General features: G+C 40.7%; 1 protein-coding gene across 1 annotated transcript; it reads right to left on the bottom strand.

Moving 5' to 3' along the window:
- Positions 1-511: 511 nt before the first annotated feature.
- frmd4bb (FERM domain containing 4Bb) lies at positions 512-22,387 on the bottom strand. The gene is made up of 23 exons (XM_071894546.2): positions 22,327-22,387; positions 14,145-14,210; positions 13,783-13,877; positions 13,588-13,680; positions 13,106-13,190; positions 12,668-12,724; positions 12,549-12,571; positions 11,568-11,651; positions 11,310-11,375; positions 10,881-10,938; positions 10,708-10,794; positions 8,712-8,788; positions 8,367-8,505; positions 8,128-8,269; positions 7,708-7,841; positions 7,400-7,516; positions 6,780-7,008; positions 6,613-6,666; positions 6,315-6,462; positions 5,919-6,086; positions 4,456-5,240; positions 2,586-2,724; positions 512-1,454 (listed from the first exon to the last, which is right to left on the bottom strand). Exons 2-23 carry the CDS (start codon positions 14,208-14,210, stop codon positions 1,418-1,420), a joined length of 2,883 nt encoding a protein of 960 aa, XP_071750647.1. The 5' UTR covers positions 22,327-22,387; the 3' UTR covers positions 512-1,417.
- Between the last annotated feature and the right edge of the window lie 4,668 nt (positions 22,388-27,055).

Here is a 27,055-nt window from a genome sequence, read left to right as displayed (position 1 = left end):
GCTAACATTCTTTTTTCAGCCACTTCTCTCAGCTGGCCCGGCCATCATGATCTTTCTGGATGACAGTTGCTTTGGGCAAAGGAAAAGTGTGGGATTGACAGCAGCAGGTGCACTGCTTTCACGGGCCTGGCTGGGAAGGGGTGAAGCCTCCACTTCACACAGAGCTCCACCCAATCTCCCAGAGTTCCCTGGAAGACTCTAGTCTCTGAAGTGCTGCACAACAACAAACAGTTGAGACAAAGCCAGAAGGAGTGATCTGCCTTGAGGGGAACGGGAAAGGAGTTTTTTTTTCCATATGACTTTTGTAGATCATAATGCAAAGCAGTCTGATACATAGTTCTTGGAAATATTTTTCAATTGGCACATTGAAAGTACGCTTTTAGTTGTATACTGTAAAAGAAAACATATTTATAAAAACTCATGTTTATATTCAAGTATACTAAAACTAAATTTGAACTTGTTGATTACCAACGACACATGACCCCTAAATGAATTACACAACATGCATGTGTGTGTGTCACACAAGTATTTATTCATGTCCTTGTTCCGAATGGAAAATATTTTATGACAACGCCTAACAACATATAACTACACACTGACTGTACAAATATGTGAGAAAACAAATGACAAAATGAATATGGTTTCAGGGCAGTGGTGGTCTTACATTAATATAAAAAGGCTGAAGTTCTTATCAAAAATTGATATTCTCAACATGCATTTTAAAACACATTACGGCACTAACAAAGACAAATGGTTCTATAAACAATATTGACAAATACATACAATCTGATTCAAAGGTTAGAGAAAGGAAGAAATCTAAATTCGTCGAATACACAGTCTGCTGCAATGAATGATAGATTCATTTTTTATCATGTCATTTGTGAACATTTTCAACCTTTGTATTCAACTTTGGATGTTATGTTCAAAACATTTTTTTTTTTTTTTATCATACTTTACTGAGATGAGGGTAGTGAAAATCATTTTTATCCTATCACCTAGCATTTTGTATAAGGCAATAGCTAGTTCTTAAAATACAGTTAGCTGGATTCACCAACTACAGTACAAATGTGTGGAGTGTTGCTTCTTTTCCTTCTTAATACACAATAGGGTCTGAATCCAGAACGGCTGCGCAACACTTTATATTTTGTGACTTTTTCCGCATTCTCATCTGCCTGTACAATCCATCCAATCCAAGGCACATGGGAAAGTCATTCAAGAGTGTCATCGTTGTGTTCAGAGGTTACTTCCACATGAGGTCTGCATCTCTGCCCCGACTTAACAGGCAGAGCGTCTTCCGAGACTTGGAGTTATGGCAGCAAGAAATTAGTGTACAACGGCCTCTGTTTCAACTTCACCATCCCCTTCATGTGCTAACTGGCTATGGCGTTATTTCTGCCAATGTTTGGTTTGGTCCTCTTCAGCGGATGCTCATGTAGCTTCCGTCCAGGTGGAATCTGTTCAGGTAGTGACACAAGAATATTTCAGTCAGAGGTAGTTCAGCTGTATAAGAATAAGGCAACACATGATTGAATCTTATGCTGGAGCGGCTTTTGATTTAAGCATGAATATGGAAATGCGATACACAAATGAACACACATATTGTGAAGCATAGCATGTGACTTGGGCTTCAAATGATAAATGGGAACTTGCTTTTTTCTACTTTCTAATCATGTGACAGATACACTCAAATATGTCTTTGTCTTGCGGTACTTCAGATGCTAAACAGATCATCAAGGTGAGGACTGAAAAGATTTTGAGCAAACACAAAAAAAAAAGACACGCCTGGAAAATAATTTCATTTCATTGATGGCAAAGCAGTATGAAACCAGCAGATCACAATATGAAACTGTGGATTTGAAACAAAAAAAACATAAGGTAGATCTGATTAAACGATGAGTGCTACAGAGGTGACACACTAATAAAGATGGGATCTCAAAATAAAGATGATTGGCAGTACGACACAAAGCAGCCCGCTGCGTTTCATCTCACCCTTAAGTGCTAGCATGGTTGTCTGATGGTTCATCTGTACTAGTGGCCACAGCATCAACCACCTCAACTGACTCTGATTTGTTAGGCAATGTGTCAGACCTCGACACTTTGCTTTCTGGAGAAAATCTGCACACATTAACAGCAAGTTAGGAGGGAGGGAAGGAAGGAAGAAAGGAAGGAAGGAGATCCTCACATCCCCATTTATTAGGAGTTTAGCATTCGTTTCAGGTCACACAAGAGTAAAATAAAACATGCCGACATGAGGATAAATCCCTTTCTAGCAGAAACCATTCAGAGGAAGAGTAGGACACAAACAAGTCGTATTACTGCTGCCACAGGCATGCATGAAAAGGAATAGGGATAGCATTCCTGTGTGTACCTGCCATTGAGCACGGGAGGGAGAAAACATTAGTATCTACCTATATCTGTAAGACAGCAACCAGCATTCTATCTGAAATCCCACTAATCATTAAATTCAGCGAGCTATTTGACTCCCTGATCATCTGTGATCGTTCTAAACTCTCACTCCCTTCCCATTGCGTCCACAGCTTCATTTTGGAGGTTTTGTGAACTCCGGCCAATGACAAAGTCCTCACCTGTTGTGTGTGGGACTGCGGCTGTACGGAGCACCAGGAGCTCCGTGGGGAGAGTGCTGAGGTGTGTCGGGCGTTTCGTACTCCGACAGGCCCACTGCCAGCTGGTTGCGCCAGTTCCCTGTGCTCGCCACTGAGGACACTGCAAACAAGGAAAGAGCAAAAAACACTCAGCTAATATCAGAGTGTAACTCGGTAGTAATTCTATAAGTGTTGTTATTGGAAACACTCTTTAGTCCACCTTAACGTCAACCCCTTGGTTCACTACTGCAAAACAAACAATTACACTTCACAGAACGGCATTATTATGGCAATATGTTATTACAATACTGATATTTGCACAACTTTACATGCAGAATTTACATTTTCATCACATAATTATAAATTTGCACTAGAGGTTGACTGATATGGGTTTTTGAAGGCCGATAGCAATACCAATATTTTTAGACTGAAGTCGTCAATAGCCAATATTTTGTATATTATTCAACTGCCTTTAAATTCTGTAAAGGAAGGTGTAGATAATTAGACAGAGACAGACTGCTTCTCCCATCAGCCTCCTATTGTCTGCCTGTCTAAAATATAGGCAGGCATTAAGTGAGACCCTGTAGTTTAGACAGGCAGACAAGGCAATTGGAGGCTGATTTAACTGATTTAACTTTATACAGAGGAGAGTGCCTTGGGTTTTTTCTTCTCTTTTTTTCCTTTACATATGGACTCCCCACATGTCCAATGAGCACCTCCAGTGAACATGAACATGTCTGAAGCCCATGCAGCGTTCCTCTTCTGATCAAAACTACCTTTAAATTCTACCATTTCCATGGCAAAAAATTACAAGTATTCTGTTTTTCCCCTAGAATTTAATTCTTGTCATTGTGGAAACACCTCTGAAACAGCATTTAGACCATCATGTGCCACTAAAACTCTCCATTGAAATCCATATTAATTAAATTCTCTTCAGTGGTTTAGCAGCTCCTTCAGGCAGGGTGACCCACCACACCTAATCAATGGTTGGGGAATACCATAATTGAGCAATTCAATTAATAAATAAAATGTGCAGAGAAAATAATGTAGCTGCGTTCAGGGAGGAACCTCCAGCATATCGGCAGCGAACAACATGACACTATCATGGCTGATAACCTATGTTTAATAAAAGACCAACATCAGCCCGATATATATGTGTAACCCTACATTACACTACAACAAAATCACACTGCAAAAAATGACAATCTGTCCAGTGATTTTAACTGGTTTCCAGACCTATCAAGTTTATTTTGTGATATTTTTAGTCAAATTATCTCACTGCACTGGCAGATATTCTTGCTGGATTCAAAAAATTTTACTCAATACATGCCAATATGACTTCTTTCAAGAAATCATCATAAAACAAAGAAGAAAATCTTGAAACAAGAAACTTCCTCCAAGAAAATTTCACTTTTACCAAGTAAATGTCCTGAAACAAGTAATATTACCAAATTTGTTGAAAATCTGCCAGTGCAGTAAGATGAATGCAATTTAAAAAAATCCTAAAATAAGGTTTATAAGTCTGGATACAAGATAAAATGACTTAACAAGTTTGTCAGTTTTTGCAGTGCAGATTTTATTAAATATTGCTTTGTTGAAAAATTCTAAAGAGACTAAATAAAATTGCACAATGAAATATTGAGTCTGAATAGCCCTCCCAAGGTTTCCTCCAGTTTTTTTCTTGAGGTTTTCGTGGGAGTTTTTCCTTGTTCTCATTGAGGGTTTAAAGTTGAGGGGGTGTCGGCTTCATTTACTGTTTCATAACGTGGGCATTGTCAAGCCCTTTGAGACTGCAACTGCATTTAAAGGCTATACAAATAAACTTGGCTTGTGCTCAAGGACAGTGCCTTACCTGAGGAATAGGAGGTGGTACGACTGGAGTGGCTGAAGGGAGCGGGCATGGTCTGGTAGCCCAGGCTGAGCTGCGAGCCGCTGTCGTAGTCGTAGCCAGCCAGCACCCCTCTCCCTCCCTCCCTCTGCCCCCCGGAGCGGTGGTACCAGCCCCTCAGATGCTCCGCCACCAAGGCCTTCTGCATGCTCTTGGCCAGCAGCTCGTTCCTGGGCCCCTGCCTGCTCCGCGGCGGCCTCATTGTGGCGTAGGGGTTCTGGGAAAGAGCGTCTGTCCGGTCGCTGCTGTAGGTCCTGTATCTGTCATGTCCGTGATACCCATTCATTTGGTAGGAGGGGTTGACGTTGTAGTGGCCCTCGACCTCGTTCTCATACACATAGGCACCGTTAGCGTAAGGCTCCATGTCCGGACAGGGGTAGCCGGCTACGTAGTAGGCACTGGGTGCATAGTGTGCTGGGGTCTCGTATACATAACTACAGCCAGAATGGTGCTGGACCAAGTTGGGCATGCTCCCGGTATTCCCATACACTTCCACCCTCCTGTGGAGACGATGCATGTTTGCCGTTCGGGAGTCCAGTGTACTGCAGTGGGAGTTGGCCGCGCTGCAGTAGTCCAGACTAGACTGACTGGTGTAGGAGGAGCAATCCTCCAGGGCCTCTGTGCTGTTGCTGCGGTGGGCTGGTGACAAGATAAACACCGGCTTCTCTGAGTCTGTGTCTTTTCTTAGCTGAGGCTGAGACTCCAGACTGCCGCTGCGATGCCTGAAGCAGTGAGAGGACCCCTCTGACCTGGGGAGGGGAGACGACTCGTCATGTTAGACTCTCTATCAGAAGAATTAAAGATATTATGGAATAGTTCTGACATGATTAGTTAAAATAACTGTCAGTAGGGATGGGACGATATATAGAAATTCAACATATCGCAATATAAAAATGGGACAATACGTATCGTGGGACAGAAAAATTTATTTCAATATCATCTACATTTTATCCTGCTGTAGTAAGCACAAATGAGACAGCTTGCCGTCATAATTTCACAAGCTCTCCATTGAATTTAAATTATTTGCACTTTGCCATACATTTTTTAAATGTTATTGTTGTTTACATTCTAACAAGTCAATACCATTGCCAGAAAGATTTGTGGCTCAGAAATAAACATAATTCTGCAAAGTCAGACTTTGTTGTCATTGAACTTTTATTTATTACATCGTATCGCGGTTGTATTGAATCGTAAACTGCATATCGCGTATTGAAACGTATCGTGAGAAAAGCATATCGTCCCATCCCTAATTGTCAGGGTTTTGGGGGGGGGATTAGGTTGAGGGTGGGGGTTGGGTAGGTTGAGGGTGGGGGTTGGGTAGGTTGAGGGTGGGGGTTGGAGAGAAGCAGGGATTGGTTGGGGTGAGGGTTACTGTAGGTGAGAAGGGAAGACACTGGGTTAGCGATGCTGGGGAGCAGTGATCACACCTGAGCTGGCTGCTGCTGTAGGCATTGCGGGTCATAACCGGGGTGGGAGGCATGCTGCGTGGATCTCTGGGAGGTCTGGGAAGGGTTTTATAGGGGCTACTGTGGGTGGAGGAGACCTCTCTTGGGTTCTGGTAGTAGTGGGAAGGCTCCTGGCCTTCAAAAGCTAATCTGAAAGGGTGTGGTAATAGGGAGAGGATTGAAAAAAAAAAAGAAAGTGTGACAGGTGAGGACAGGAATGAGGCTGCAAACACGATGCTGCAAACACTGTGGGCACTGCCAAAATATAACATCATTGCTTTTCAATAATAAAAAAAAAAGCTGTGAAACAAGTTAGGCTTCAAACTACGCCTTATGGCAGTTACTCAATAGAACAGGGCGGGTGATGTGTTTTCCCACCTGCTGAGGTTCTTGTGATGGTGATTTTCCCTTGGTGATCCCTGTCTGTCCACATCATACTCTGTCCCCAGGGAACGCAGCGGACTGAGCTGAGGCGAGCCTTGGACCGACCGGGACCGCGGCCTCTGACTGACACCGTCCGAGTCGTCTGGACACAGAAAAACACTGACTAAGAATACTGACACTGGCTTTATAGATAGTCATAACAAAAGGTGACATTCATTTTCTTGCACATAGAACAAATAATAACAAGTCAGATCATATTTCAGCCCACCAGAGTGAGTGTTGTGTGACTCACCATCGTCCAGCGGAAGACTAGACAGGGAACTGCAGTCTGAGCGGACAAGTTCATCTGGAGAAAGAGGTGAAATTCCAAATAACTGCATCTTCACTGTGAATATACCTAGTCTGTTCATCCAGTGACACAGGTCTTATCAATATTGTGACTGCCAACTTGCATCGTACCTGCAATGATCACCGAGGCTCGCTGAGTAGGCTTTTTTCCCTTCTTGATCCTGTACTGGTTCATTTCGTCCTCTATCTGCTGCAGTCTGTGCATGGCGTCCAAACAGTTCCTTCTCCTCTTCTTCTTGACCGTTTTACACAGCTCTGCCTCATTTGCGAGCTTCTTGGCTGCCTCCACAATCTTCTGCTGCAGGGCAAACCTGCTCTCCAGGTTCCTTAGGTAGGGGTCCTGCACAGCAGCACAAGCAGCACATCCCCAGAGATTATATTAAAGAACAAGTACATACCTACACAGTATTAAACCAGATAATACCTGTTAACTGATTTCATTATTTATTTGAAGTTAGTTGCAGAATTGATTGCAGTCAACTTTATGTCAACTAGACCTTATTAATATAATTCCCAAATATTTGGAATACTGTAAAGCCACTGATGTGACTGATGTCTGTTTTATACTACAAAGTAGAAGGTCAGTGTACTAACATTCAAAAAGAGTAATGCATTCTCATACTGCAAAATACATGGTACAAACAGATAATCTCACACACAGTTCTAAACAGAAGAAGACAAGACATGAACTGCTGCTGCATTCCATTAAACTGCACCAGTTAAATACAGACCTCATTGTAGGGGAAAAGGTCATCTAACTTGAAAGCGGTGCCAACTCGTCGCCTGACATGGGGGGGTCTTTCACCTGCAGACAGGGGATACTCTTTTGGCAGCTTGCCCGTAAGCTCCTGAAAACACAAAACGAAACCCCCACACGTTTAACTGAACTGAAAATAACCGGAGAAACCAATGTTCTGATGGCCGCACAGCAACACAGTTTAACAGAAGGGGTTCAGCTGAATGAATCTGGCTGAAAAAGCTTCATGTTGTAATAATATATGCCAGTCCGGACCTAGAGCAACAAAAAGTGATTTCTCACCGCCTCTCTCAGGCAAATCTTCTTCAGCTCTTTTGTTTTCTTGGACAAAATATCCTGGATCTCCTGTTCTTTCTTCCTCAGCTCAGAGATCTTCTCTTTCTTCTGCTCTTCACTCACTTCAGAATCTGCAGAACCTGTGAAAAGGATATTCTCACTATTTTGTCCATTGATGCATGGTTGTATAGTGTACAATACATATCTATTCAAGCATGTTGGTGTTGGATTATCATATCACGTCACCAGAGAAGATGGTGAACTCACTCTTCAGGTTGCTGCCTTTATTTTTGAATTCATAAACAGCTCAGTGTTTATACTTCAGAACTTAGTGAGAGGAGCTTGTGAGGACATGACACTTGAACTAAATAAACATTATCTGATATAATGACACTTGCTACATGAAGTGAAATAATGCTGACTGACCTGTAGATACCAGGCTCCCGTTGCTGGCCGTTATGAGGTTGTTCTTCAACCCAGTGTCTCCCAGTCTGGTTATTTTCGACCCTCCCTGCTCTGTGAGATCCATAGCGATTTCTTCCAAACTTCTCGCTGTGCCTAATTTTGCCTAAAGGGATGAAGAAACAGATAATGGGAACTAAACTTAGTAGGTGCACAATGCAGTTAGTTTGAGAAGCAACAGGTAATATCATTGTGATACTTACTTTGCTTTGCTTTCTGTCCAAGTAGAACTGATGCTGACTAATAGCCATGACCCAAATGGTTTTGATCAGAGAATGACTGGCATACCATGTGTGGATGAGAAGGCCTGTCTGCCCAAATGTGCGCTTGGTCACTGCCCTCCTGTTGCCAGGAACGTACCAGAAAACAAATTGTTTCGTAGGTTGACTTACAATTTTAAACACTATTCAAATTAAAGGTACAGAGATATGAATGATTATTTTAGATGAATGCTAAATGAAGCGAATGAAAACAACAAAATTATCAGTTTGTACAAACAGCCAAAGTCAGGATTATAAAATGTGCCTCAAATGAAGAATCGCTCTCACCTGTGAGGATCGTTAACCTCTACGGCAAATTTTTTCTCCCTAAAGTACAGGTTTTCCAGCTGCTTCCACTGGTATAGCTGAGAGCAAAAATGGAGAAATAACAATAACTGATTAGACAAATGGAAATTGGGCTCTGTATTCCATAACCTGAAATATAGAAAGGTGGAATGAAAGTGAAATATTGAAATGGTGCCAGTGAGCTGGTGCAGTTCCAGAGATGCTGGCTACAAAGTCAAAATCCTTCTGTGAATATTCCCATGAATACTTTTGAATATTCTTGTATAATTTCTACAATAATCTGTGATTCTGCATCATGAGTATCATGACTGACATCAAATAAACTATGATAAAAAAAAAAATTCAACAGCGCAGGTGTTTTTGGCCGGCATACCTAAACCACAGTCATTACAAAATCCAGACTGTAACGTGAACTGTCATTACAGTCTGGGCCGCCTGTCATGCCAAGTCTGCAATAATGCAGGTGGTAGAGGAGAGAATAATGCCACAAGGGGACATTACACAAAGACTCATCGCAATATACAGCCTTCTCCATGGCTCATCACATCCCTCCCTATATCACCAGGTGCTGCAGCCAGATATGAAGAATCTATTTTGGTCAGTGACTCACTTGTATGTCTGGAAATGGTCAGAGCGAGACGCGAGACGAACCCATGAGCAGCACATTTGTGGTTGTACAGACAGCACAGAGAAAATAATGGTTTTACGCTGTTATGATATTGCATGTGGACGCATTAGGGAATTTTCCGTATTACAATGCTCATGTATTTTGCTCATGTATTGTTTTGTATCACAATGCTGAACATTCAGTATCAAGTATCGAGTGTGGATGGGCTAACATCCGCACAGTTTTATTATAAAAATCTAATCGATGATGATGATGGTTTAAAATTCAACATTTTAACCCCTTTAACCCGACATAGAACATTAGTAAACAATGTTGTTATTTTTGAAATTCTATAGAACCACAACAAAGTCTTCTTGCAATATTACTTTCAAGGTAGAACAGAACAATGAGAGCCGCAGCATCCAGCCTTACCAGTAGAAGTTCACAAGTCTTGTTTCTTAAGTTGCTGTTTTTAATCCTTCCTGGATAGTTGCTCTGAACACAAACACATACTTTGCACTGCCTCCTGTCAGCTCCTAACTTGTCTCCTCAGGTATTCTCAGAACACGCAGGATAACGCCCAGATCCGGCCCCTTTGCCTTTGACATCACCAACTCACTCCCTCTGCTCCTCTCCACAACAAGCTGCTGTTCGCCACAAGTCCCTTACACAATTTTGGAACATTGCAATTACAGATGGATAAAGCTGTGCAGTTTTGACCAGGAAGACGATGCCAGTAAATTGTATTCTGACAATTCATGTCTATCTGACCTGTTCTGAACTTTCCACCTCTCTGATCACAACACTGCACTGAAGTGTCACTCGGCTCCACAGTCACATACTGTAAGTCATAATCTTAACAACATAGCTGAAGGATCACTCACATGGGTGTTTCTCCTATCAACTCACAAGCTAAAACAACAACCAATGGAACAAGAAAAGCAGGTTCACACATCATATAAGATTCTCAAGTCCTTTATACAAAACCACACTTCTTGTCTCAGGTAGATATGTTTTTACCCACAATCCATGGTTTACATGGAAAGATTTTCTGGCAACATACATGAAGCATTCGTACTCTCCAAGAATCATGTTCATCACAGTAACATTAGAGTGCTGTAGCCTGACATTTGCCCCGATTTGTCAAGTCTGGCCTCGTCTGCAGCAGCTGAGCTGGAGGCCCAACCCTTGTTGGAGTGGAACAGATGATGCATGTATCAGAGCTGGTGAATCACTATGCTGTGCGCAACAAGAGAAATCCTTATCCATGCCCTGTTCAATCATGTCCATGCTCCTGCAGTCGACTAGTGAAGCAGAACGGCAGCAGTGGCCATTTTAGAGAGGGGGCCGCATTAGAAATGAAACATTTACCTTTCTTGGTTTCAGTTTGTCCTGCAGATCATATTGGCCGATTCCTTTATAGCTGATTCCAAGCCACCACGGGATCCCTTGTTTGTCCTGTGAAGCAAGAGCGCAGTTAGGTGGCTGACTCAAATTCAGGTGCAACAGCTGTTATTTCCCATGAATCAATACAGAAGGCTTACCTTGACTTCATAATAATGAACACCATACGTAGGCAACGATTCCACCAACGTCAAATACCTAAAATGAAAACAATTTTTATTAAACCCACCAGCTGTTTTTTTTTAAAAGCATCTGCATGTGGTTTATCTTGGAAACAAGAGCTGGTACTGGGAATGGGCATGTGATCTGTTAAAGATGCCTATACACTACAGTGAATCACAATGATTCACTGGGCAGCAGCAACCCGAGGGGGGCTATTGATTTCTATCAGATGATGAAAAAAGGAGTGCCAGAGATAGAGGGAGCGAGAGAGAGAGAGAGAGAGAGAGGTGGTGCTGGCGGAAGTGAGAGAAAGATTTATGAAGTTGAGGCAAAATAATGTCCCTTGTCTGATGAATTGTGGTAAACAAGCCGCTGTGAAGTACACTTATTGTTTTTCCAATACTCACTGCACAATGGCCTGTCCTCGGGAGACTCCTTTCAGCTGTTTGTAGTGTTCGATCACTCGATCCTCACTGTAACGTCACATTAAGAAGACACCTTTTCACTCCAAAACAGCTGTGCATCATCACTATAGAATAATGCTGTAATTCATATTTTGCATGGTATATGCATAGTGCTGCATGTATGACCTTTCCAAGAGATTACGTCTATATGCCTGCTTGACTTACAAGACATAGTGTATCCAACATTTCCAATAAACATACCAGTATGCAAGTGATGGATGTTCCTTGAGCACTTTGGTGGGAAGAGTTGGAAGCTTCTTTAGGTCCGCTCTAGTGTTTTCATCACTGAAACAGAAAAAAACAGTTTTTAAAATTGATTTGAGCTAACCATCCAGGGACATAACATGCAATGATTTCGTTCTTGAGCTCTTAAGGTCAAGCAGTTCACCTTTAAAAATATATCACTGCTGTCATGTGAAAACCTCATAACTTCAATTTGCTTTGCTTTTCATTTTTCAACTTAAATTGAAGGATTACATGTTCCTCTATGGGTTGAAGGAATTCTACAACCCTAGGTTCTTATGAAAGCTTTTCAAAACCCATTGGATAAACTCAAAATTGCATGGTGGTCAGGCTAAAAATTGCTAAAAAAAACAACAACGAAACTGCTAAAAGCGCTGTTTTTCTTAGTTCCCAAAAAGTTGACTTTCTGGAGGTACAAGCTTTTCACAGGACAGTGATGATATGTAAATAATCACTTCTTGAGCTTGGCCAGGTGCAAAGGAGCCACAGATGCTTCATCCCAAGTTTAAAAAGTCCCTTGATAAGGAATTTACTGAAATGAACAAAGATGGCTATAGTCTCAAACCACCTTACTCCTTCAGCTGGAAAAAGCCAGGTGGCAACATGCACAAAGGTCTGTGGTTTTCCCACTGAACCCTGGAAGAATGACTTCCAAAGGCAGCTCTGTTAAACACAGTTAGATTTACAGCAGCTCTCTGCAGTGAAAAGTCACCTCTAGTCTGCCATACTTGGCTTCTATCAGCACTATGAGATTCATTAGTTGACTGGTGCAAGCTTCTCAGCACTCTGTGGTAAGCCTCACACAACACTGCTATTGATTTTTGTAGTCTGGATCTCTGGAGAAACAAATGAACTATTGAATGTCTTTGCTAAAAGCTCATTATTAACTTGTCCTGTCGCTGTTAAATACCTCTTACCAAGATGATAATATGCTCTTACCTTGTGTAGTCTCCCTTAGCCTCCTAGAGACAAAAACATGTTATTAGATGAGATGCTTTTATATGCTTTTATAGTTGCAGCAATTAATGTACTCATGCCAGGCAATTAAAAGCACTAACCTGCAAAGCATTTGCTGCTAATTTGAAGACGTTTTCACTTTCCACCTCTATAATCCCCTGAGAGACATAAAGGTTCAACAGAAAAAAAAAAACATAAATAGAATGCGGTCAAATGCACTATGGGGAAGGCTTTCTAGATCAAAAGACAGTATCTGCTCTGTTTTGATGACTAACCCACAATAACCATTGTATATCTTCGAAATGAACTCTTGTGCAAGTCTAGCTTCCTTGACTGTGTGCCTGCATGACATTCCAGCCAGCAGAGAGAAAACATTGCCCTGCAGCCACTGTCTGGCTGAGCTGCTGAGAGATTGCGTGAAGGGGCCAGAGACAGTGAATCATCAGGGACTCGCTGTCCTTCTGAGAAACCAAGATTAGCAGAGTAATTCTTCATTCTTCATTGTTCCAAAAGCAGAATAATGAGACCCAAACACTTACATTGTAGACGGCAGATTTTGCGTTCAGGAAGAATAACTCCACCGTTATGATGTCTTTCAGCTGTGTTATGTTTTCTATGTAAAACCTAGAAATGATAAAAGCAAATGTACATGAAACTCTGTTATTGTTAAAATATATGACATACATAAGATGTGAGATAATGTAAAACCAGGTGCTACTTAAAGGGTCATGATACCCTCAGTTTGACCTTTTGCCTACTATGCAATTTTGAAAAATAACACTATTCAGTCAAAGGTTTTTCAGCTGCTAGTTGGTGACAGTAAGCGTCGATGTGCAGAGAAATCCAGAGAAACATCATGTGATGTATTATCAAGATTATGACCAGGATGGATGTGTGTCATCATAAAATTGCCATGAACATTGATTAACAGCTGGAAGGTTTCACACTCCTGACTCCACGCCAACACAGGACTGCTCCCTGCTGGAGGGCATGTGCTTAGCATGAGGAGGAGAAGCTTTACCTGACCAGGAAGTTGAGGGCGATGGGCCCGGTCTTCTTCGAAAAGTCATGTTCAAGAACTCTGCGGTCCATCTGCAACCACTTACACTGACCACTGCAACAGCAAACACACTGGAGCGTCAGAATACTGCTTTTGGTGAACACACATCTCTAAATATACATAGTGTTGCAAACACAAACTTAACAGTTTACATACTTGTCATCAGCAAACGTTAGTCCAAAGAATTCCTTCTCTTTGAGGTTGAAATGGGAGGACACCAAGTCGAGGAGTTCACGAGACAGCAGCTTAGGCTGTGGAATAGGATTTAGATTCAGTATCACATATTTTAGTATAAACCTACTGTAACCCATAACAATAGATAAAACCAACCCCCATGTAAGTGAAAACAGTTCAAAGAATTTCCTTATTGATGTGTCACAGGATGCCCAAAAATACCTCCCCACCATCCCTCTTTGTACATTTCTAAATAAATTCCCACTGAATACATGCAAAACACGTCATCACATCACAGAAATGTTGTTGTCACATCATTGTTTTTGTGTCAGGAGCTATCATACCTGAACCAGCAGCTCGAGCTTCCTGTCATCCAGCAGCTGCACTTGGCACAGTCTGCCTTCTGTCATCTAAAGGGAGAGGAAGAGAGGCAGTTACCTGCTATTCATCACCATAAGGGACAGTGACATCAGGCCCTGTGTACTGGTAAAGTTTCACCACTATGGCAGTACAGTATACATAAAGCCCAATTCTTTTCTGTAATGCTACTATAACTAGTCAATGCAAAATGAAGAAAGGTAAGACAAAGGCATCAAACATCTGTAAGGTGTATTTCTTCCTACACAGCTATTTACTATCAAAAAGGATCCATACTGAGCCACAGCCTGGCTGGTACATACAATGATCCTTTTAGAAGAAATAGAAACATTGACGTTGTTAATGACAAGAAAACCATTGTCTCAAGGATTTATCGCCATGGTAACCAAACCAAGGATTTGAGGCTCTTAAATTTTCTGTCTTTTACATTTAACTTTCACTCTTTCAGCCCCTGAGCCTCTTCAGTGTTTGAGTAAACAAATGTCTGCATTGTTCCACAAAAAGTCACCTTTGTCTCCCTATAGAGTGAAACATTCATGCAGCAACTTCCAATCAACATGCAGCCGTCCAGACAGGGAAGTAAACCACAACCCCATATCAGATTCTGGCAAAACTCTGCATGCATGAAATCCAGTATTCTCGGTCTCATATACCTACAGTATAGGAAGGGAAACATCACTATATGCTTACACAAGATATTCATCAACACCACTATGCCCTTCGAACAATCCTGCCTGCGATAGAAGAAGGTTGACCTAGCAGGACACACTGGAAGCACACTAGATCTGATAAATCGAATAGCCACTGGAAATGACAGATTCAGGTTAACCAGTTTTACTACAAAAAACCCGCTCGCAAACTGAAAGATACATCCTGAAGATCCAACAGCCCCTTTATCTGACAGAATGAGGCTGATGGCGACTTGTAACACCTGGAGTGAACCCAGCAGTTTGTTGTACCTGGTAAAGCTCTCCAGGGAGAGTGCAGGTGTGGATGCATCCCTGGCCAGACCTCATCCTCTGACAGTCTCGTCTTGGATCCGGACCATAAAACTGTAACCAGCAACTTGTTCCATCCAGGCTGCTGACTAACTCTGGACGGCTGGCCGGGTGCTAGCCGGGTCCGGTGACGCCTTGCACCCTGGCAGGTTTGTGTGACGTCAGATCTGACCTAATGAGGTGCAGTCTGGGTCAGGCTCCTGACTACAGCCTTTCAGTTTAGGGTTTACTACTAAGCCTCAGTGAACATGGGTCAGCCAAGAAACAAACACTACCAGTCAAAAGTTTGGACACACGCATTTTTCTTTATTTTTTACTATTTTTCACATTTTAGAATAATAGGAAAGACATAAAAACTCTGAAATAACACAAATGGAATTATGCAGTGACCAAAAAAGTGTTAAACAAATCAAAAATATCTTATATTTTAGATTCTTTAAAGTAGCCACCCTTTCGCTTGATGGAAAGGCAAAGGCTTTGGAAAGATATTCACACATAGGCATCAACTTCACTATTTATATTTGTCTAAAACACAAATTTCAATCATTTAAGCATAAGCCTTTAGATCAAAATGGCTTTAAGATAATGAAAAACATAGAACATTCAATCAGATGTGTCCAAACTTTGAGTGCTAGTGTAGGTGGCTAATATAAACGTCACACCATCTGAATAATTACCTCCGCCAAGGAGGTTATGTATTCGGTGCCGTTTGTTTGTTTGTTTGTCTGTTTGTCAGCAGGATTACGGAAAAACTACTGGCCCGATTTTCATGAAACTTCATGGAAGGGTGTAGCATGGGCCAAGGAAGAACCCATTAAATTTTGGAGCGGATCCGGATCCGACTCACGAACAAGCCACACAAACAAGCAATAATAGCACGAACATTCAACTTCTAGTTGAAGCATTGTCTGCTAATATAGATTTTTAATTGCTCAGGAATTTTAGAGCTTGTCTTTATTTCTAGAGCTTAGAGTTTTATTTCATCCATATACTGTACTGTGGCTGAGTGGGTTTGGATCTGGATATCAGGTTTCTCTTACCTCCTCTTCCTGTCCATCTTCACTGTACAATGTGAAAAACTATTTGATTACAAAAGGAAGGTAGATTCACTCCAAGAAAGTGCCTCAAACATCTCAAATGGGCTTTACTATACACACATATACTATACTTTCCATCCATTCCTTTCCCACACTGCAAAGAAAAAATGATTAAACAAATTGTCCCGCTTCCTGAAAGGTGGACACACCCACTCCTGTAAATTATTCGATGTGTATTGTTTTAATGACCACTTTGTCAATTACAGCCACTGAATAACGTCTCTTTTTTTTATCGCCACAGCTATAAATCGTCTTTCATGATCTAAATGAAAAGTGCACATTCAATAAATCCAATTAATTTTGAGTGCGGCTGCTTGTGACATTCACCAAGAGTATTGTTATATTGATTTGAGTTTGATACAGTTATGACGGGGTCATACAATTTGTCTGTGTAATAAGCATTCCATTATAGTTTGTTTGGCATGAGCAGAGCACGCTGCCAGAGGCGGGTAAATGTGCTGACCACTAGATGGTGCAGAAAATATTATATTCCTGTGTGAAGCAGAAATTCATAGGGAGAAAATGGCCTCTCAAACAAACATGCACTACTGAGAAATTTCTGTAAGCGGTCATTAACTCAGCAGATGAGAATCAAACTCAGCTTGGACGACTGGTATTTATACAATATAGATGAAGTGAGTGGGAGGATGAGGCATGATTTTCAGAATCTACACCATTTATCATCTGGGTGCTGTAATCTGCACAAGAACTGCTATTTATATCTCACTGGAACCAGCAGTCCAGCAAAGATATCTAACCTTGCAGTTTCTCATTTGCGACACATAGAAGAGAGACTTTATCAAACCCAACTTCAATTTTAGTATTTACATGTGACCGTAAAAGAAAGTAGGCTATAATCCGCAAGTGCACAATAATTACAAATGTACACTCATATGACAAATGATGGCATAGTTACTAACAACTGGGGATTTACTTAAGCCTTCACTTGACTCCTCATGTCGTATTTGTATGAGTCAGTTGTATGAGTTTGTGGTTATCGTCACAGCACAACAGACAGTGCTGCTTAGTCAACCAAACGCAGCCTATTCACCCTCAATAAAAGACCCGCCTTGGGCCCATGGGGTTAAGACAGGCATTAAACCTTGATGGAAAAGAAGCGGCGGGGAAAGATGAAAGAAATGTCAGTCTTTGTGTTTGTCTCTCTAGAGACTGGACAGGCGCTTTTCGAGTAGTGCGCCGCAGGGTGTGGGTATGGGTCTAGTCTGGAGCCTGAGGTTGGCTGGTATAGACAGCTTGTTATAGTGTGCTACACTGAAATATCCCAGTATAGATTTGTAGGCGGTGCAGATGTGACCTTCTTGTATGGTGCTAACACTGTTTAGAAAGAATAACCATGCATGTATCAGCCTTGTTTAGCCCCTGGACTTGTTAATATGAGACATAACAGGAGAAGGTGGCTGTTGAAAAATACAGGATGAGGATGAACTCATTCATTTCAATATAGAATCATATTTACAGAGTCCACAGCCTTTTGACGATGAGTAGAAGTTGTCAACCATAGAGAATGAAAAATAAATACTGTTCAATTTTACATAAACAATGAAAAGTAAGAGCCATATTAAGACTGAAAGTTCTACAGTAAGCTAATGGAAGAATTTCATTGTCCTCTATGTACGTTGGCTATCAGTGTTTAACACGTCACATTGGTTAAATGTCATGTCCTGACTGCAACCTATCTTATCTCAGTTTCCCGTTTTCATGCATTATTGATGAACGCTGGTCTCACACACAAGCCATGAAGCCAATGTCTGCTCTCTATGCTTACATGTTCTTCTGAACACACCCGCTGCTATCACACAAACCCGGGAGCAACTAGCTTGGGCCTATTTTACAGATATTACTTTTTGAAACAAAATTCAAAGAAAACCTTTGCAAGCTAATGATTGTTAAGAGTAATTGGAGAAGTATTTTCACAAGATGAACTCAACAAGACAGTATCTGGTCATTGGATTCTCCCACAGAGACAAAGACAAGAAGCCCAAGAAACCAAAGTGACATCTTCCTGTGAACCTAAGTGGCTGTAAACAGGCCATCCAACAAGATGCCATTTCCAATGCATTGTGATAGAAAAAGCAAAACAACCTAAATTTGGTGTAATAGAGTAGACTTGCAGTACAGTTATGACACAACTGCATGCACAACAAGCGAATCGCCTCCTGTTACTGTCACTGCTATGTAAGCTGACCTTTGACATCTGAGTGCTGATGACATTGAGACCTGCAGGGTCAACGGTGACTTCAGCTCCATTTGATTAAATTCAAATAGGTTATTTTTACTAGTACCATGCAGGTGATATCAGGGCACAGAGACTATGTGGTTGTAGTTCTGCTGGACAGGATGCTTGTTAGTACCTGTGTTAAAAAATAATAAGCCTATATGAAGAAAACACCAACGGTAAAACTACGGAGAGTACTGAGCCTGTAAGACGGCCCGGTTCCTCTGGCTGCAGAGACGACGAGGTGAAGGGTACGGTGCAGGACATTCTCCCTGATCCGATATCTCATCATGACTAATGTTGTCAGCGGTCAAATGCTAAATATCAACCTTCATCTCCCAAAGAGAACCATTCGGACCGTTTGTGATATCCGGGAAACTCATAAACACAATGAGGCGCAGGATATTACGAAAATCAGAACACGGGGGAAATATTAATTTTGTTTTCATAATATCTGCTTTCATACAACAGGCTCATCATAGGGAAGTGATTCATGTGAATGATGTGAATGATTGATATGAATGATGTCATTATGCAGTATAGGTAACATCCTCATCCCCACTCTGAAAAGGACACATATTTGAGCAGTGTTAGTTTGTGGTAAATTTTGTGGTGGCTGTCCTAGAAGTGTGAGTTGCTGCAACGTGACACATAATGAAGGTTATAAAGGAAGAAGCAGCACTCTAGTAGCTATAGTGATAGTAGCTCTAACAGTGGTCTTATCAGCTTCTAAAGCACGGTAGTACTAGCAGTATAAATCATAGTAATATCAGTATTCAAACTAGTCCTCCTGGTGATATTAAAATAGTAATAGTACCAGTTAAAGTTGCCATCGCTTCATGTCCACTCCAGAGTATCTAAATAGTTTGTACTGATGGAGCGTCAGCTGCTGTAGTTAGAGACACTTTAATGTTGAAGCGTCCTTGAGTGTCCTTGATTGTGTTCAGAAATCAAGAAAAGCAATATCATCAAAAACAAGAGCCAATGTTTGCATTTCCAGTTGTGCTGAGAAGCTAAATGTGACTTAAAACACCGTTCAGTGTCTGTGAAATATCAAACAAGCCTGGTGTTTGCAAAGAGAGGTGTGAAAATTTCCGGACACCAGCTAAATACCAAAACAAAGTTTGTTTAGAAGTCCTCCATAAAATCAAATTTGTCAATCACTCTTATTTGATTTTTGTTTTTTAAATTTAATCAGAATTTCTATTATTGAAAGGCACACAAGGTACCTTCAGTGCACCGCAGTTGCATGAGTTTGAATCTAAGTCAAGTTATACCATTACATGTCTTTCCACTCTTTCCTATCTTCACTGTACTGTCTACAAACTGAACCAAACGCTGGAGGAGGCTGATATCTACATGGAAGAAAAACTTTAATTAAACTGAATTAAAATTGTTTTCTGTTTTTATTTACATCCAGATACAGATGCTTTTTTGCTGATCGATGCTTATCAAGTATATAAGCGGCATGAAATTGTGATTATCAGTTGAGAGTTTGTGAGTTCATTTCATAGTCAAGACAGCTTTGTAATCAACATTAGAAAATTGACGCATCAGTGAGGCCAAACTGCTGGGTTGTCCACACACTAAAACTAGAGGTAAATATTAAAAAGTCTCCAGTTTTATTGGTCAGATGTTTCAAGGCCCTAAACCGTCTCAGTGCAGCATCTCAGTTCAGAATTTATGTGTCTTGAAACTACACCAAGTTCTGCTTCAAGACACACTGACTGGTCCATAAACACTTGCAATTCTGAGAGCTTTGCCACCGGTTGACACCATTCTTGGCAGTCTATTTTGACAGTCCTACTATAGGGGACTGCAGAGTTTCATTACCAAGAACTGCAGTGACTTTCTGCAGAGCCCGAGGGAGAGGTGCTGAGACAGGGATGTGAATGGGAGGAGAAAAGGGAGTAGTAGCACTTTACTTGACCTGGACTAGGTGACTATCTGTCTAAAGCCCTGTGAAAAACATCTCATGACAGTACGCAACCATAATACTACTGATATTGGCTGCATTGTAATCAATAAGTATTCAGTGTCTTCACCTTTGTTGACTCCATATAATTGTGATAAGCTGATTTCGTTAAATTGGTTTCATCAATCCATCAGTATTGGACATTAGTGTACATGAGCAACATAAAGCTCCACCTCAAACTCTCACCTGCCAGACTGTTTCATTTAAGTGTTGCTGCGCTCTGCTATAGGTTTTCAACAGATATTGCAACATTTCCCTCTGTGGGAAATGTATGAATATAGGATATAACTTGCCTTTCCAAAAATAGATCCCTCGCTCTCTCTTTAGCACATTTCTAAGGAGAGACAGTCTCTCGGGAAACTGTGGTTCCTAAAAGCAAGGTTGCTAGCTGAGTGCTAGGACATTGCTCAGCAGCATCGAACAGGTATGGCAGCATCTCGAACTTGTCTGGCTCTCATGTTGACAAGCAAGGGAAGGAAACTGAGGGGAAAATAATACTGTGACTGGATTGTGGGCTGCGTGTCAAGATCTGATTGATTCTATTTGACGTATTGAAGGAGCTATTTTAACCCCAAAACACGCCTGCGGTGACCCTTTCATCCTTTCCAAGAGGTGGACAGAAGAGAAACAATAGTCTGTCGTAGTGCAAAGTGACACAGACTGTCCTCAGCAGGATGTCCTGTCCAGCGGCTAGGAAGGGCAATAAAGTTTCACATTGGAGACCAGTGTCATAGAGAGCAACCATCAAACTAACAATTCCTGTTTACAATGCCTGGTGCTTTAAATAACATCCAGGCTGAAACTGACAAAATATGAAAAGGGCAATGACAACCTCCAACTGAGTTGTCAGTGTTCATCCTTGTTTTTTCTAATACAAAGCTAACAAATTGAGGACCAGAACGAGCCAGAACAATAAAATAATCAAAATGGTCCCAAAAAACTACAATATTGCAGCACTTGCCAGGTGACTACCTTGTATGACCTGTACTAAAACCATAATGACTAGGCTACTACCAAGAGGTGTAATATCCTGGTAAACACCACTGATGAGTGGACAGGGGCTGCTGGGCTGCACAGTATAAATCACTCATGAACCACATACAATTTATAATAGAAGATGCAAATTATACACACAAAGCATCATGGTGGCAGATAAAAACTGTCCAATGGCTATTGCTTTTGACATAGGCGTGATCCACAGTGGTGTAAAGTGAATCCTTTGGAAATGATAAATTGATGATTCATGTTCAATATTGAGCAAGTGACATTTCCAAAATCAATCATTGTTTAATCATTACTGTGCCTGCTTATCTCTGTTAGATTCACTATAGCATAGTGTTAATTCACTATAGCATATCACTAAGCTACAGTAGATAGACTACACCTATATGTAGTTTCTATGAAACCGTAAAATGTATTTATTCTCCCATAATAAACTACTTTTCAACTTGCACACAGATCTAGCAATACCATTTTATAGTTGTTTTACTATTAAAATGAGCTATGTATCGCCTGGTAGCCTATAATAAGACTATCACAGGGCCAGTTGCCACTGACCACAGAGAACAATGAATATGCCACTGTGGGCTACTGTAACATGGGTGGTTACAACCTGAGCCCCACGGCAAGTGAGGCAACGGCAGATGTGGCAAATAAAATGAGCCTCCTCCCTGTTTTACTGAGGAAACACACCGGTCAATGACAACGGCATGGTGAGAGCCAAACCCATGGCGCTGCCTGGGAGATACAGTCAGTGGCTCATTGATCCTCTGCCGTTCACATGCGTGTATGTCTACTTTTGTCTCCTTCCATCTGCTCTATCATAAAAAAAAATCGTCTTACCTTTCCACCGCTGCTTATATCCCACTTAGGTGTTGATAAGGCAGAGCTTCCCCTGCATATTGATCACCCATTCAGCTTTCCTCAGTCTGCTCGCGGGGTGTTTTTGCCGGGGAGGGGAGCCGCGCCGCTGTCGCTGTCCATGTTCATTCTCCTGTACTACTATAGCGCACACTTGCCTTGTGCTCAGCCACACTCACCACGCCTTCACCCGCCGGCTATTATGTGAACAAGCCCCGCACCCCACCCGCCCATCCAGCAGCTGCCGGCTTGCCTCGCACGGTTACAATAAATAGCTAATAATGAAGTGGGCTGAAAATGAAAAGGCGAGTATTATATTTATGCGTTACATACAGTATATGCGTCACTTTCATTCAAGATGTTTGGTTGGTGCCCAGCTTAGAGTCAGCATTTGAATATCATTATCTTTTTTCATTTGTCTCATCACATGCATAGGTCTAAATACTACTATCAGCCCACAGTTTGCAATAAAGCTTTATATGTTTCCTATAATAGTCCAATGGGGATTTATAGTGTTTCTACTGTAATCAATAGTGAGTTTATAGTGGCCTTATCATACTTTATGGTATTTTTTATATCATCACTATAATATTCATATAACATTCCTACAATATTCCTATAGGGGCTAGAGACCTTATCTCCTATTGTATCACTATACTATTCCTATTGTGTATTCTGTATGTTATAGGCCTATACATCCTTATATTCCTACAGTATATTTTATATATAGTTTGAATGTGTATGTGTATATAGCCCACAATGCAGTGTTATTTTTCCCCTCAGTTTCCTTCCCTTGCTTGTGATGGAGAGCTAGAGCTACATATATATATATATATAGTGTGTGTATTATAGGATTACTGTTTTTTAAGGGCATAACCTAAAGTAAATGTGACTAAAGTAGATTAAAGCCAATGCTTTTTTGTTGTACAAACTTAGACAGGGACCTGGTCTAGAGATGTAAAAGATTAGCAGTTGCAGAGGATGCAGCCTAATCTGGCATGTATAATACTAAAATAAATGGCAACAACAGAGAAATGGCAACCTAACAAACCTTTTAACTTTAACAGCTCAAACATCTTTGATTCTTTATTTATCATGTGTGGTATGACAGCCATCAGCACCACTTGCAACCAAACTTTATTCACTCATGAGTGATGACACCAAGAACATGGTACCAAATTTCAATATTTGATTGATATGATCTGGAGGTTGAGGTTGCTCCCATTGGTCAATTTGAAAGTGACTTTACAGACTAATATATCCTAGAACACGTGTACCAAGTTTCATGGAGATAGGCTACATATGAAGTCAGTGTAAACCACATACAGTAGAGAAAAATCATTCATTTCATTTTGATCAACTGTGAGCTCTAGTCAGTGCAGACTGCTCTATAAAAGAGAAATTCAATCAATCAGCAGTTTTCCAGTTGGCCTCTTATGTTGTGCAGAACAAATATGTTGAGCAAGTTTTAACAGTTATCTGTCTAGTTACCTAGTGGCTGTTGCTATGCTGCCAAATCCCCAAATTAGTTAATTTTACATTCCACATTATTTACCTTCTGTGACATTTAGAATACAAAAGACACAAGACTGTTGAACCAGATTATTGGTGTGTGTTTCACATGTAATATTTATTCCTGATCAGGAGTGATGGTGCTCCTGAAATATTAATTACTCTCTTAACTCTTACTGTTTCCAAAGAAACAGAACAGCACCCTTGTTAAAGTTCCAAAACAAAAGTGTATCCTGCTTTACCAATAAAGATTGAGGGAGCTTAGAATGTATAAACTGACAAACTGAATTCTCAATCATTTTTGAAATCTTATCAAAAATAAATCTGTCACTGCATAAAGTTTAGCTGGAATCAAATTGATGCTATCGTATGTCATACTCTTTCATAATTCTTGCAACTATTTGTCAAGAAGATGATTGATGAACTAAGGAACTGGCCTGCTACTGTATCCTCCCAGTCTACAGTAAATGTTTCACACTGGGGACAGGAAGGCTTCCCCACCCCCTTGCTCTTGGATTTCTGTCATCAGACATGAATAAGTATCTCATTAAGCGCCCCCAAAACCATCTGTCCAGTGAGGCTCCTCCTTACAGGAAAATGCTCACGTAAACAAAAGAATAGGATTCCCTCATTAGCCTCATTAGGAATATTACACTATAGTCAATGACAAGCTGTATTTTGGATACAGTTAGGAAACTGGGGTACAGACAGTGCTGTTTTGTAATAACTTGCATGTAAGACTCTTGCCCAACCAGATAGTACTGGAATGTGTTGTTAACAGTAATTTTACAATAGAATGCACAATCTAAAAAAAAAAAAAAAGGTACTTAAATGTTATGTGGTTAACTCCTTTGCATCATTATGACATTGTGCAAAATGTTGTATTTATGAATTCTGTGGTATAAAATTGTTCTAAAAATGTCACTGTACTGTGAACTGATAAATCTAAAGCTCTTGGAGAAGAAAGTTATTATCAAAAATTATTTCACAGAAAGCAGTCATTAAATTTAATTCAATGCACAATTAAAAACACAGTATGTACTGCATGTATACTGCATGTGAGATAATTCTGCCATGTGTGATGTACTGTATGTTTATATTGTGCTTAATTGATTGTGAAGCCTTTGGATAAACTGTTCCCAAGTCTTTAATGGGTGAGCGTCAGCCTCAAAAACCAAACGATCTTGCATGAGGCTTGGTTGAAAGTAGACTTCACATCACATCTTTCTGACTGACAGACCTGTCACAATTTGTTTCATTCATTACTCTCTGAGGAATGATTTGCACACTTCCCCACCACTGCAATCACTTTTAAGCATAGTCAAATGTTTGTGGGCAGATCATTTATGCAAATGAAACCACAGTAGGCCTACACATCGCAGAGGATTTATGCAAAAGTCAACAGATTCAACCCCCAAACTGAAAGGTCTGAAATCATGAACAACAAAATACAGTGACAGAAAAAACATACAGCCTTGCTCTGTGGTCGTCCCTATAGAAATGTACTATCAGTAAGGCTGGTGTAAACATTTGGTACAGAAATGCAATATTAAAAGTGAAAAAGAATGTTATTCCTATGACCTTGGACATTTTTCTGTACATGGACAAATCTCTCTTCAAGGGAGAAATAAGAGCAGCAATGCACTAGACAATTTTTGGGCAATGTAGATTGACAATAGGAAACAGTGTGACACAGGATCAAAACTCAATTCTAGCTTTTCCTGATGACAAGATGTTCAAAGGTGATAATAGAAACAATACTGAGACACTTTTGGGCACTGGTGCCCATCAGAGTGGTGTAAAACTGACTGAAAGTCCAAAAGTCTAATGTGTGATGTCATCAAGCTCCACTTGGAGCTGCTCCATTGACAAAAAAAGCATTAGAAGAGGGTTATCATGTTTAATAGTATACTAATATTGAGCTGTGCAATATCATAGAAATAACTTTATGGTTTAACACTAGTTTCCTCTTTAACAAGACATAAGGATATGACATCAATTTAGGCTACACAGAGAATTTTGAATATGTGATTTGGGATGTTGAAATTCTATTCTACCCGCATACATACCACTGTGACCCAAGAAAAACATATTTAAGAAGCAAGATTGCAACTCCTTACAGTAGGCTAGTCAATTTAAGTACAGCATAGGGCAACATTCATACAAGGAATATGCTATTACGACTATGAATTCATCATGATTACAGGCCAGTGGCACTGACCTCAGACATAATAAAGCCTTTTGTCTGCCTGACACTGTCCCAGCTCAAGTGTGTCAGAGGCCTTCTCCTTGACCGCTTGCAGTTTACAGGACAAACTGCTCAGTGGATGATGCAGTCAAAGTGACCCTTCAGTTGTGTCCCGGAACACCTGGACCCCCTTGGCTTCTATTCCAGGATCTTGTTTTTTTACTTTTGGCTCCATCGTATTGGAACTGCTCTATGGCAAACTGTCCTGAGTGAATGATGATGATTGGCTGTCAGCTGCCCTCCATAAAGGAGCTGTATGATGCCAGTGTGAAAACCAAGATCAAGACCAAGACCCTCCACCACCCCTTTACCTCCCTAGATGGAGCGGATGCTACTATTCTTACTTTTTAGTTCATCATTTTTATTATTAGCCAGCAATGTTTGCACAATCTTGCACTACTCATTACTTCTCATTACATCTGCACAAGACTTTCCACACTATGACACTTGGTTATTATGTCCATGTGCTGTAATGCTCAGGACTTCTTTCATGTGATTAATCATCTCATGGTACACCGCCCAATGACAGAATCCTGGGTTTATATATGTAGAGTAATATGTAGTCTATTGTGTCTTGCACTGCCCCCCTTGCACTGGATGTGAAGCCCTGTTTTCCCTGTACCATGTGTTCCATTCTGTTCTTATGTAACTAAATTTGCTTTTCATATATCTCTGCACCAATGTCACCAAGGCAAGCCTTGTATAAATATTGGTGATCTGGCAAATAAAGTCATTCTGATTCTGTTTCTCTTCCTAATTCTGTTATACCGTTTTTTGGTTTTAATTAGGGTTATATATATAAAAAGACTATGCTGAATTATTTGTTTAGTTTTTAAGGCTGTGCTTTCCAGTAAATGTGCGTTTGCATTATGTTTGCATGGTACAACACAGAATTGAACCAGTTCAGCAGGATGAGGCAAATGCAAATATTGAACTTGCATTTCCATTCTG

This window comes from Centroberyx gerrardi, chromosome 14 (assembly GCF_048128805.1).
Source record: "Centroberyx gerrardi isolate f3 chromosome 14, fCenGer3.hap1.cur.20231027, whole genome shotgun sequence".
In the NCBI taxonomy this organism is placed as follows: Eukaryota; Metazoa; Chordata; class Actinopteri; order Beryciformes; family Berycidae; genus Centroberyx; species Centroberyx gerrardi.
The sequence above is the reverse complement of the archived record's forward strand: the minus strand, read 5'-3'. Positions and strand labels throughout refer to the sequence as shown.